Source organism: Bos javanicus, chromosome 18 (assembly GCF_032452875.1).
Source record: "Bos javanicus breed banteng chromosome 18, ARS-OSU_banteng_1.0, whole genome shotgun sequence".
Taxonomy (NCBI): Eukaryota; Metazoa; Chordata; class Mammalia; order Artiodactyla; family Bovidae; genus Bos; species Bos javanicus.
This window is the reverse complement of record NC_083885.1, coordinates 2,828,099-2,841,171: the sequence shown is the minus strand read 5'-3', so window position 1 is coordinate 2,841,171 and position 13,073 is coordinate 2,828,099. Positions and strand designations below refer to the sequence as shown.

Sequence of the window (13,073 nt, the reverse complement as noted above, 5' to 3'; positions counted from 1 at the left end):
GTCTCCCTGACGGGAGAGCCCCTGACTTGACCTGCTCCCATCTCTGAGTGGGGAGAGGGACGAAGTACTGGCTGGCCTGGAAGGGCTCAGGGTGGAGGGGCAGGGCCCCGTCTCAGACCCCTTTCCAGCGGGCGCTCTGGATGTCAGGGCTCAGGACCTTCCTTGAGCTGGGGAACTGCGCTCTTTGTGCCAGTGTAGACCCTCCTCCTGCTGAAGCAGGTGGTGCTGCTTTAAGGGCTACTGCGGGTTGCCATTTAGGACTGGAGAGGGGGCTTTGAACGCCGAGGTGGGGAAACCAAGGCGTTGTAGGAACAACGCCTCTGCTGCCCCACCTGGGCTGTGCCTCTGCCTCGGCCCCTCCGGTGGCAAACCAAGGGGGTGGCCGTGGTGGCTTCCCAGGGCCTGATGCTGTCCGTGAAGTCAAGGTTGGCCTGTGCTGGCCTCTGCCGAGAAGCCAAATCCCAAGACTGAACAGGCCGGTCTGTCCCAGCGAGTCTGGGGTCTGGGTCCGTTTCCTGGGTGGGTGGCAGTGGTACGGGGCTCAGGGAGTGAGGACCACTCCCAGCTGTCAGCAGGTGGGTGGGCTCTGGGACGGCGGGCTCTACTCTCGTCCCTCCCCCTGGAGCTCTTCAGTGCCCAGGGCCAGGCCCACCTCTGCCCACCATCTGCTGTGGTGGAGGCTGCAGGCCGTGCTCGCGGCAGGAGGACCCTCCCTGCCCAGCCTCCAGGGTCCGTGCCCAGGACACCCTGCCCGCGGCCTGCTTCCTGCCCAGGACCTGAACGTGGAGGCTTCTGCTCTTGCCACTGTTAACGAAGGCCAGGTCAGGGCACCTGCTGGTCTCAGGGAGCTGCTAGCCGTGACTCCCCACAGCTGGGTTTCCAGTCTGTGTCTGTGGACCTGTTCTGGCTGCGGGGGTCAGGCCTGGGGCTGAAGGCCCACACCCAGCCTCTGCTCTGCATCCAGAGCTCGGGCGCTACCCAGTAGGCAAGGAAGGAGGCACGCCTCCCTTGTTCCCCGAGGGTGGCTCTGGCGCAGGGGGCTCACCCATGCTTCTTACGCTGAACACTGAAGACCTGAGCCCAGACCCTGAACCCTCAGTTGTCCTGGGCAACGCCAAGGCCAGCTGTTCTGCAGTTCTGTCCGAGATGAGGGTGTAGGGACCCCTGGAAAGGGAAGAGGCGCTGCCTTCCCGGATCCCCAGCCTGGAGCAGAGCGGGGGCTTGTCAGGGCCCTGGGCACGGGGCAGCCCTCCTGGGGGCGTCCTGGAGCACGGGTGAGCTGTGAGAGTGGGCTGCCACGGGGGCATACACACGTTTTGGCTGTATCCACTGGCCGCAGGGTCTCCTTGGGACAAGCAAACAGAATACCCCAGAAATAAACTTGGCCCACATTTGAGACAGCCGTGCATGAAGAGAACCAGTGTTTGCCGAGTGAGTGCTGTGTGTGGGGCTCTGTGCTCGGGGCTGGGGTGTGTGGCGGGGGCAGGGATGGGGGGGGTGGACAAGGCCTGTGAACTTTCCGCCCCAGCCGCCCGGCTGCGCTTTGCCACACAGCTCAGGGCTCCTCTGCCACGTCCTGCCCATGACACTGGCAGATCAGGTAACGGTTGCACGCCTCAGTTTCCCCATCTGTAGGATGGGCGTAGTCCTGGTGTCTCGAGGTGAAGGAGATACTGAGTGTGCAGAAGAGCCGTGTTGTCAGGTTGTCACTGTGAGCCTGTCAGTCTCTCAGCCGCCAGGTAGCACCACCCCCGAGTCTGTGTTTGGGGACACCCAGAGCACACCCGGGACTCCCCGGGGCAGCAGGTGGAGGGTACACCCATCCGGCGGCCACCGATCTCCCGAGCGCGTGCCCAGTGGCGGCCATGGCCCAGCTGCTCCGTGCCCTGGGCCCAGTGGGTCTGGCGCACACAATGAGGGCCATTCTCGCACCAGGCCGGCCTGTGGGACAGCCTCTCAGCTCCCCTGCAACAACCAGGCCGTTGTTCTGGGCACGCCGGCGGCAGGCCGTTGCCCAGGGAGTATTGCTTCAGGCTGGGGGTGCCCCTCTGTCCCCTCCCTCGGGCGAGGCTGTGTCAGGGGGCCGACCTGGCTTCCTTGGGCGGCTCCCAGGGAGGCCAGGGCACCGCCCCCTCCTGCGCTGGGCAGGTCAGCAGCCCCAGGTTCAGCCCTGCTTGTGCGGGGGTCCCCTGTTGAGGGGGCAGGCCCCCCTCCCCTTCCTGGATGCCCAGGTTGGGGGACATGAAGTGGGCAATGATGAAGGGTGTCGATCGGCACTTCAGGGAGGGCGCAGTGGGCGGTGGGTGCCCAGGAGAGGATGTGGGAGCCTTCCGGGGGGTGGTGACACCCAAGTGGCATCCTGAAGGAGTAGGATTTAGTGAGGGGCTCCCCAGGTCAGGAGCAAGGGGTCAGAAGTGCGGGCGGGGCGGCTGCCGTCCACGTGGTGCCTGGATGCGGGTGGGCCCCTGTGCTGTGCCCTCCCGGGGACCCGGCTATGCGCCCCTGGGGCTCGTGAAGCCTGGCAGTGATGGAGGCTGGCAGGCCGGGTGCTGTGCCTCCCCGGGGCCTGGCTGTGCACCCCTGGGGCTCGCGAGGCCCAGCAGTGATGGAGGCTGGTGGGCTGGGTGCTGTACCCTCCTGGGGCCTGTCTGTGCACCCCTGGTGCTCATGAGGCCCGGCAGTGATGGAGGCTGGAGGGCCAGGTGCTGTGCCCCCCCGGGGCCCAGCTGTGCACCCCTGGGGCTCGTGAAGCCCAGCAGTGATGGAGGCTGGTGGGCTGGGTGCTATGTCCTCCCAGGGCCAGGCTGTGTGCCCCTGGGGCTCGCGAGGCCGGCAGTGATGGAGGCTGGCGTGCCGGGTGCTGTACCCTCCCGGGAACCAGCTGTGCACCCCTGGGGCTCATGAGGCCTGGCGGTGACAGAGACTGGTGGGCCCCCCGGGGCCCGGCTGTGCACCCCTGGGGCTCGCGATGCCCGGCAGTGATGGAGGCTGGCGGGCCGGGTGCTGGGTGGATGGGCCCCTCTTCAGCCTGGAGCGAGGTCCTGGGCCCGGGGGCACGCGTCCAGCGCAGGAGTGCTCCGGAGTGGCGGGTCTTGCCTTGTTCCGCCATGGTGTGCTGCCACTGGATGCGCTTACTGCCCCCCCACCCACGTCCTCCCAAGGCGGCCTGCCATGTGGGCGCCCCTCCCGCCCTCCCCGCTGCCAGTCCAGGCTGTGGCCCTGGCGCCCCGCCCACCCTCCGCACTTCACGGTCACGTCTCGTGTGTGCCCTCTGTCCACACGCCCTTCCCCGCACCGTTTCCTGGCCGCCTGGTTTCCATCCTTCATGAGTCGCCTGAGGTGTCCCTCTCGGGGAGGCCCTCAGCCCGACCCCTGTGAGGCGGCCCTGGCGCGTTAGTTTTGTGTCCCACTCCTCGTCCTGTCCTGGCAAACCGTGGTGTGTCTTCTTGGTTGAGCTAGGCTTGCACTGCCTTTCTGAGGCTGGCCCAGCACCTGGCCAGGCGAGCCTCTCATTAAACAGAAGCAGCGTCCTGGGAAACCAGGCTCGCCCTCTGAGCGCAAGGGATCCGGGTGCTCAGAGAGGCCGCGGGGCCTGCTCGGGGTCCCCAGCAGTGGGCGGAGGGCAGACCCAGGTGGGTCTTGGTGCTGCTGCTCAGACCCGGGAGGGGGGGCATGAGGAGCAGCTGGAGTGGCTGGGAGGCCCCGGGGTGGTGCCCGGCCAGCTGGCGCGCAGTAGTGCCTGGACCGTGGCGAGCTCACCCCTGGGGCTCAGGATGGGGCAGGGGGCACCAGCTGACACAGGCTGAGGCGCTCCCGGTGCCAGGCGCCTGCTGCCGTGTGCCCACCCGAGAGGCGCTGCACAGCCCAGCTCGGGCCTCCCCAGATTGTACGGTCACCGCAGGATCGGGCCCGACTGCTCCACGTGCTCACACCGCCTGTGACTGGGCCTCCCTGGGTGCAGCGGCCCCGGTAGCTCCCTGGGTGCCCTCCTGGGCCCCGGGGGATTCCTCTCACCCTGTCCCCCTTTCCCACTGGCCCTGGCCCTGGGTGGAGCTCTCCAGCCGCCCGAGAGGCCAGCGCTGCCCAAAGCCCCTCTGCTGGCCCTCCACCCCCCGGCGGCCCTCCTCTGAGGTGGGGGTGTCTGCAGGGCATGCCCCTGTCTGCACCCGCCCCCTTTGGCTGGAGGGGTTTTCCTGTGACTCACTCTGCTGGCACTTCCTGTGGTCACGGGGCAGGGGCTGAGGGGACCCAACCGGGTGGCTCCGTGTTCTGGGGTCACTCGCTGAGGGAGGGTGGGCTGGGCGTCCTGCCCCCCCTGACGGAATCGGAGTGTGCTCCGTCAGGAGGACTGCAGACCATATTTGGAAAACTTGCTCTTCCTGCAGGCGGCGGGGCTGGGACCCGGGGATCAGCGAGCTGCGGGGCTCCTCCCAGGCCTCTGCCCTCTAACGCACCTCGCCTGGGCCATCCCATCCTGCTGTGGAGCCCAGGAGGTGGTCAAGACGTGTGTGTTTTCAGCCCCCAAACCAAAAAATGCTTATTAAATACAAATTTTAAATTTCTGAAAAACGAGGAAAAAGCATCCTTTCATCGTCTCAGACATTATCCTCTCCCCGTTTTTCAAGTTCGAGTGACTTTTTATTGAGGACTCACGTAGGCCTCTTGTGTTCATAACTGACCTGGTCTAACGAGCTGCGGAGGGTGCCGTGCGGGGCCCGGACCCCGGTGCTGCCCTCAGTGCGGGTGGGCCTCTGCTCCACGCCAGGGCTGACCTCCCCGGGCCTCGTCCCCCATGGCTCCCTGCTTCCCGGCCTCCGGCTCTGCAGGGGTGCACTCCCCGCCGACACTGCGCCTGGAGTCTGAGCGTGCGGTCCTGGGGCCGCCTGCCCGGCCGGCCGCCTAGACACCATGTCCTCCCCCAAGTCCTCAGCATGCCAGGGCTCAGAGGGGCTCTTTCTGGCCCCCGAGGCCAACGTGGAGGTGGGAGAGACCCCATCCTCTCTCTTCTCTGCCCGCGGATGAATCCAGGGAACGAGACGTGGGCCCCAGCGGACACGGACGCGGGTGGTCCTGCTCCGGATCCCACTGCCAAGGCAGGTCCAGAGCAGGCTCTGACTCTTCAGGCCTCAGGAGACGCAGAGGAGGGGTTGGCGCCCAGCTGGCCTGGCGCAGGCCTGGCCTCCCTCTCGGCGAGGCCTGAGCCTCTGCTGCGCCCCGCCAAGCTCTTCGCCACCCCGGAGGCTGCAGCCGCCCCAGCCCTCTCAGCAGGAGCCAGCTTTGCTCCTGCCTGCCGCCTCGCCCCTGCCCGCCGCCTCACCCCTGCCCGCCACCTCCCCCCTGCCTCCCCCCTGCCCGCTGCCTCCCTCCTGCCCACTGCCTCGCCCCTGCCCGCTGCCTCGCCCCTGCCTCCCTCCCTGCCTGCTGCCTCCTTCCTGCCCGCTGCCTCCCTCCTGCCCACTGCCTCGCCCCTGCCCGCTGCCTCCCTCCTGCCCGCTGCCTCGCCCCTGCCCGCTGCCTCGCCCCTGCCTCCCTCCCTGCCTGCTGCCTCCTTCCTGCCCGCTGCCTCCCTCCTGCCCGCTGCCTCGCCCCTGCCTGCTGCCTTGCCCCTGCCTCCTCGCTGCCTGCCACCCCTCTCTGCCCGCCGCCTACCCCCTGCCTGCTGCCCCTGCTCGCTGCCTCGTCCTGCCTCCTGTCTCGCCTCTGCCCGCTGCCTCACCCTGCCCACTGCGGCCAGGCTGGCCATGGCCCTCCCGCCGGGCCCCTGGGGCACCTCTGGGCCCTGCCCCTGCACACGCAGCGGGCCAAGGACTGAAACCAGGTCCTCTTCCTGGTTCTCTGTCTTCAGGGAGGTTCTGGGCCTGTCGGCACGCTGTCTGCCAGGACTGGGGTCCTTCCGTGTGACCCCAAGGCCTGCACAGGCCGCTGGGCCGTGGGGCCTCTGCATGGAGCGTTCTCCTCGCTCCGGGGGGGCTGACTCACAGAGAACAGAGCAGCGCCCCAAGTCAGCAGTTCTGGGGTGGCTGTGAGAGCTAAGGGGAATTACTGGAGTAAAGAGCGGGGCTGGGGGGGACAGTGCTGCCCTTCTGCGGCCTTCCTCAGCCTTATGGGATACCTTCCCGTTTTGCTGTATTTTCCCTATTTATTCCCGACGCCTGGCTCGTTCCTGTCCCTCCTCCAGAGGCACCCACGCTAATGTAACGTGTCTGGAATCTCCATGGACAAGTATCTGAGAAAAACACGTAGAGTTGTTCCGTAGGTGCCTGTGACATCTGCATAAAGCGTTCGGGGCCACAGAGCGCCTGTTTGCAGCCGTAACTCAGGAAGGCGTGGCTAGTGTTCCTCACCAGCCCCCAGGCCCTGCCAGAGCTCAGAGCGGAATCAAGAACGTGTCCTGCTTCACCAGCGGGAGCCCTGCGAGTCCTCTGTGGCTGTCTTGGCCAGTCTGCTTTCCCTTTCAGAGAACTCTGCGTTTTGTGGGTTTTCTGTTGGTGTTCTTGCCTTCTCGCTGCTTATGTGTCGGAGCCCCTCCAGACTCCAGATTTGATCGGCTTGTCATTGGCAGCCTGCCACCCTGTCAGCTTTCTGTGATTCACCCATCCAGCTGAAACCGTTCACGTCTGTGAGCTTGAATCCGTCTTTGCTCCTGTTGTTGTTACCTTAGATTTGGCGCTTTTGTGGTCTTTCTTTGTGGGTTTGGTTTTATAATTTTTCCAGCCCAAAGTCCCAGAGATAGTCTCCACAGTGTTTCCTTCTGTCACCTCTAAGCTCGTGCCTCTCACAGGCGGGTCTTTGTAACGTGAGGCAAGTGTCCACATGGACCTTTCTTCCCACGGTGCGTGAGCATGTGGGTTGTGGTCCTGCCCTCGCCATCGCTGCGGGGTTCCCAGTCGTGGTCCGGAGTCATGACCCGTCCTCATGGCAGGAACGCAGTGCCTCTTTGCCTTCCATTTTCAGAACCAACCTGCCTATTTGCCGATCTCTATTTCTCCACTTAATTCTAGGAAGGTTCTTTGTCTTTGATTGACTTCCCTCCCCGCCAAAATTCTGCTGGCATTTTTATTGCAGTTGTAACATTTTAACTAAGCTTGGCCCAATTGGTGCATTTTCTTCCTCCGAGGTCTCCTGGAGTCTGTGCTTGCCTAACTCTTAGATAACTTGCAGCTTCTGTTATCTGCTGAGTCTTTGCCGTGAGGTCGGCCCTTCGTGCTTGCTGGGCTCTTTACATAGATGGCATGTGCTCTGCAGACGACGACTGTTTTGCCCCTGTGTGTCGTCTGGTCTCTCCCTCCTGGCTGATTGCGCCGGCGGGGCAGCAGGCAGGGTGTGCATCCTGTTTTCTCTGCAGGACGTGGTGGCCATTACTGTCATGATCGCTGCCTTCCCCAGCCTTGGGTCTAGCCTGTAGCGTGACTCCAGGAGTATTTGGTTGTTTTTTTTTTTTCCAGAGGCTTGGGTGCCATCCTGGAGTGTGGGTGGAGGCTGCGGTCGCGAGGGTTTTGAGGCACTCTGCAGGCGCGTTTGAAGAAGCGCCAGCATCAGCGGGGCTGTTCTGCCAGGGGCGGTGGGCACAGAGGCGCAGGGATCCCGCCAAACCCTGTGTAGTTCTGCCTCGGTGCCAGAGCCACGTGCCTCCCCAGTCCGGGAGGGGATGGGAGCCGGGCGGGCCGCAGGTGCCCAGCACCACCTCTGCCCTCACTCCCCATGTCCTCTCCCTAGAACGTGCTGGCCAAAGCCCTCTACGACAACGTGGCCGAGTCCCCGGACGAGCTCTCCTTCCGCAAGGGCGACATCATGACGGTGCTGGAGCGGGACACACAGGGCCTCGGCGGCTGGTGGCTCTGTTCACTCCATGGCCGGCAAGGCATCGTGCCCGGGAACCGCCTCAAGATCCTGGTGGGCATGCATGACAAGAAGCCGGCGGCACCCAGTCCGCCCCAGCCCAGCCTCCTGGCCCCCGCGGCCCCGTACACGCCCATGCTGTCGGCCACCTTCCCGCCCCAGCCGGACGGCGTCTACCTGGTGCCCACCCCCAGCAAGACTCAGCAAGGCCTCTACCAGGCCCCCGGGCCCAGCCCCCAGTTCCAGTCCCCGCCAGCCAAGCAGACCTCCGCCTTCTCCAAGCAGATGCTTCATCACCCGTTCCCCAGCCCAGCCCCCGACCTCTACCAGGTGCCCCCGGGGCCGGGCAGCCCCGCCCAGGACGTCTACCAGGTGCCGCCCTCCATGGACGCACGGCACTGGGAGGGGACGAAGCCACCAGCCAAGGTAAGGCCTCCTGGGAGATCAGGCGGCCCTTCCAGGGGGTCTCGCCCAGGCCTGATTACTGGATGCAGTAGGGCCCAGCCAGTGATCTTTGGGACCACGGGGGTTCCTGTAGTGGCTCCATGTTTGGTCTGGGGCCACGGTGGGAGGTGAGTGCCGAGTGATTTACCTGTCTTCTGGTGTCAGAGTGAGCTGCCCAGGAGAAGACATGGAGCTGGTCTTGGGCAGTGGGGTGTCCTTCAGCTGACAAGACCCAATGGGAGGGTGTCCCCGGCAGACGACACAGCTTGTCCAAGACTGGCGTGGCAGTTGGAGCTGGCCCAGGAGGCCTGAGAGTAGGCCAGGACCCTGGGAGCCTGGTACCCTCCTGAGGACAGAGGATTTGGGATGGGAATGACCTGCCCAACCGTGTCCGGGTAAAGCCATTCTGCGCAGAAGGGAGGACACAGGGAGCCCAGGAAAGGGGAGTGGAGGCGCTTGATGGGGGTAATTGGAGTATGGAGCGCGAGGCTGGAGTGGCCAGGATCCCAGAGGGATGCACTGGCTGGCGGTGACTCTTCTCTGCCCAGTAGCACAGTGAGGGTGAGCGGTACGGGGCTGGCGGGCGCCTCCGAGACTGTCGGGGTCTGCGGCTGCTCTGCCACCTCGCCCAGGGCCCACAGGCCAGGACGGCGGCTGCATGAGCACCAGCCGGCAGGGCACAGAGGAGGGGCTGGGGGAGGCCTGCCAGCTAGTGCCCAGGGCACCCAGGGGCCCCTCGGCGGTGAGCTCGTGCCCCAGGCACCCGACCATCTCCCGGGCCGTGGCAGTGAGCTGCGGAAGCTGCAGGGTGACCTGCCCGTGACTCCTGGACTGAGGGGCAGACACTGCCTGCTGGACCGTATGGTCTCCCTGAGAGGGCCTCTCGTTCCAAGTCCCTGGCGGGCTGTTGCCCACGGGAGGCAGGAGCCCACACCCCAGCAGCACCCTGACCTGCCCATGCACCCCTCACCCCAGGCCGTCTGCCGTGGAAGGAGCAGGACTGGAGTGCATGTCTCGCCCAGAGCCGCCCATCTGAGGACACTCTCCTCACGGCACTGGGCCTCTGTGCTCTGCCGGCCCGGGGCCAAGATGCCCGCCGGGCAGTGGTCCAGCGTGTGTGTTGCCCTGGCCCTGCCACAGGCAGAGCTTGGCAGCCCGGAGGCCTGGGCGGAGGCCCCTTGTCTCTGCTTGCTCCTTCCGCCGCCTGGCTGGACAGGCTGGGGGCTGGGCTGGGGCGGCCCAGACTGCTGCACCGTGGCTCGGGGCGGGGGAGGCGGTAACTGGCTGGTGAGCCTGGGGACAGGCCAGAGTCCCCCGCGCACACCCACACAGCTCCATTCCACAGACTCCCCGGGCAGGCGCCCTCCCCGCCTGCCCTCTCCTTTCCAAGCCTCTGCAGGCAGGCCTGTCCTGGCACAGCTTTGAGGTCAGACATGGTGGAAGCCCCCAACCCAGAGGCACAGCGGGCCCCACTGCGGGCTGTGGACTCGGGCCCACATTCAGCTGTGGGTCCTATTTCCCTCCCGTGCATGCGGCTTGCTTGTAGACTGCTCTCTGGGTTCCCCTGGCTGGCAAGCTCCCCCCGTGTGCCCACTGCGGGGATTGCCCAGAGCCGGTGTCCCCAAGGGCCCCGACCTGGCTGGGGGCCCAGGAAGTAAGGCTCTGTGTCCAGGAACCTCTCCCTCCCCTGAGAAGCCTCACCGCTCCTGGCCTGGGCAGCCTTGATTGCATCTGCTTTTATTTCATAGTCGTGAAAGCCGTGCTTGCTTGTCACGGGCAGGTGCATAAAATGTATGAGAACGCCTAGAGAGGAGCTTCCCCAGTCAAGACGGGCTTGCTGGGGGATTTCAGCATATTTTGTCTAGTGAACTACTCGTCTTGCACAGATTGGTACAGACTTTCGCCTTTGAGGTTACAAATCTGGCATTAGATACCAGAAGCATCTTCTTGGGTCCCTAAGCGTGATTACAACTGCCCCCAGTTTTGCTTGTCACCCCCTCTTTGGGGGACAGGCTCCAAGGGGTTTCTGATGGTGAGTGTCTCTGTAACAAACTGCAAGACTGTAAACATCCTGCAGTGTGTATCTGTGCCCACATTTCAGGCTGTGCTTTTAGAAGCCTGGGAAACTGCGGCCCCTGGCTCTAGGGCTGGAGGTTGGCTGGACTGAGGGGGACCCTGCAGAGTGTTGGTGGGGCCTTCGGTCCAGGGAAACAGAAGGCGAGTGATGAGGTGGGCGCCCAGGAACAGCCACCTGCCTGCAGCCTGGAGCAGGGCGGTGCCCCTGTGGCTCGGGGCAGGCCAGGGCCACCTCGGGAGTCAGCACCCTTTGGGGCTGTGGCATGGCTTAGGAAGCTGAGGGCAGAAGCCGGGGGGCCCCAGAGGAGGAGGCCAGTCCTGGGGGAGCGCATCTGGGTCACAGCTACAGACGCAGCTCAGCCTCACTCCTCAGGAGAGGGGGGACCTACGTCAGGCCTGGGCTTCTGTCCCTCAGCACCCCAGAGCAGAAAGCTGAGGCTCTTAGGTAGGGCTGGGGCCAGAGGTGCCAGACGGGCTGGCCTGGGTTGCGTGGGGTGACGCCCATTGCCCAGAACAGGGACAGGCTGCCCAGCAGTGGTCGGCTGGGACAGAAGGCAGCAGGGCGCTTGCTGGGTCCCAGGGTCTTGGGAGCCTTCAGCCTCACTTCTGTCTCCTGACGGTTCCCTGCGGCACCTGCCTGGTCCGTGGTGTGGGTGTGTGTCTGGCCGTGGCTGTTGGGTCTGTTTTCTTGGCCTCTGCGTGTCTGTCTCCTGCACCTTGAGGTGTGGGCCGTGGGCTGGGCTCTGTGTCTCCTACGCCCAGGGCGCCAGGTCTGCTGAGGCGGCCTTGGGTGTGGAGCTGGCAGCCTGTGATGAGGGGCTCCTCTCTGGGGCGTGGGTCTCCCTGACGAGCTCCCCCCCTCCCCACCCCCCATCTCCCCACCCCACCCCACCCCCGACCGTGGCCGCCTGCTCTGCCCTCTAATAGAGAGGGCAGCCAGCATGGCTGCTCACCGTCCCTGACTCAGCCGCAGGCCCAATCCGGCCCGCGCCCCACCGCCGGCGCCCTGCCCTCCCATCAGCGCGGGCGGAGGCGGTGCTGGCTGGCGCAGAGAAGCCGAGGCGCACCCCTCGTCCCGGGGTCCCCTTGGGCCTCGCCTCAGGGCCCCGCCGACCCGCCATGTCCCGCCAGCCACCCCGCCCCCCGGCCTGATGCTGGCCAGGTCCAGTGTCTGAAAATAGCCCTGGAGGAGACTCAAGTCTGGGGCTTGAGGAGAGGGACGAGCTTGGGAAGGTCCGCCAGCTCCGCGAGCAGACGCGCCGGGGGCGGGGACACCGCGGGCGAACCCCGCCCGGCCGCGCCTCCGACCAGAAAGGGCCGCGCTGCCCCGGGGGCGCCCAGCGCGCAGGCTGCAGAGCGGGCGCGGGCCCCTGGGGCCGCAGAGCTCTGGGGACGCAAACCTGGGGCACAGGGCTCTGGGGCCTGAGCACCGGGGCAGGCCTGCCTCCGCCCCGCGGTCCCCAGGGACGTGTGTGGGGAGCGCATGAGTCACCGCGTCCCGGACTTCCCGTTTGATTAGGGGACAGAAGGGCGTTTTGTCGAGAGGGCTGAGCTGGGAGCTGTGTGGAGGTGTGCCCCTACCCGGTCAGCAGATCCGGGGCCCTCCAGTCCCACAGGGCCAGTGCTCCGCAGGGCAAGGCTGCCCACCCAGCCCTGCCCACCAGCTAGCCCAGGGAAGGGCACTGGGAGGGGAGACTTCCCCGCTGAGGCCCTGTCCTTTTGGGTGCGTGGAGGGTGGTCTCTGCAGCCCCCGGGGGGGTGGTGCTGTGGGGAGCAGGGGTCCTGGTTCCGGTCTCCATTGTTCCTCACACCCACACGCAACTTGCCAGAACAGCGTCTGTCCTGCTGTTTGGGATAGAACTGGCTCTGGGCGCTGGGAGTTCTCAGTGGCCCCCTTCCCAGGAATCCCCCAAGGGTGTGGGGGACGAGGAGGGCAGGGAGGCCCCAGGCCCTGACCTCTGGGATCGCCTGCAGGCCTCCTCCTCCTCCCGCCTGGCACCACCACCCCCATAATCTGGAGCCAGAAAGTGGCTGCCAGGCCCTCCAGTGGGGACAGCCCCGCGGGCAGGCCATGGGTGGATAGTGCAGCTGGGAGGCGCCGTCGGCAGGGGCACCCTGGGTAGGGGCGGCCCCCTCCTCAGCCCACGTGTACACACCTCTGGAACCTTGCGAGTCACTGGGCTGTGGACTCCGCTCCCGTGTCCTGCCACACCAGATGGCTCTCAGCCTACAGTGGGATCCTTGTAGTCCTCACGCGCTGTTTCATTGACGGGAAGGCAAGGACTACGAGGGACGCGCACACCCTCGGCTCTGGGGGCCCCTCGTGTGTGTCCTGCTCACGTCAGGCAGTGGCTTTTCCCCGAGGGGGTTGTGGAGGCTGGTCTCAGGGCTGGAGGTGACGGTCGGCCATCTGCCTGCAGGTGGTGGTGCCCACCCGTGTGGGGCAGGGCTACGTGTTTGAGGCCCCCCCGCCCGAGCAGGACGAGTATGACATCCCGCGCCACCTGCTGGCCCCCGGGCCCCAGGATATCTACGATGTGCCCCCCGTGCGTGGGCTGCTGCCCGGCCAGTGCAGCCAGGAGGTGGGTGTCCGGGCTGCTGGTGGGGTCCTGTCCTCCCCCTGCCCAGGGCGCTGTGCTGTCCAGGCCCAGCCAGGGGGGTCCCTGGGGTGCAGCTTGGGGTCCCCCTCCCTGCCCTCTGGTGGCCCTGGTCCC

General features: G+C 66.0%; 1 protein-coding gene across 2 annotated transcripts in view; it reads left to right on the top strand.

The window, feature by feature from the left end:
* The window catches only part of BCAR1 (BCAR1 scaffold protein, Cas family member), a 33,784-nt gene that overhangs the window by 13,752 nt on the left and 6,959 nt on the right, over positions 1-13,073 (top strand). For both annotated transcript variants that reach the window (XM_061386754.1, XM_061386753.1), the window contains exons 2-3: positions 7,717-8,265; positions 12,780-12,941. In XM_061386754.1, coding sequence (XP_061242738.1) covers positions 7,717-8,265; positions 12,780-12,941 — 711 coding nt within the window. The remainder of the gene's footprint in view (positions 1-7,716; positions 8,266-12,779; positions 12,942-13,073) is intronic.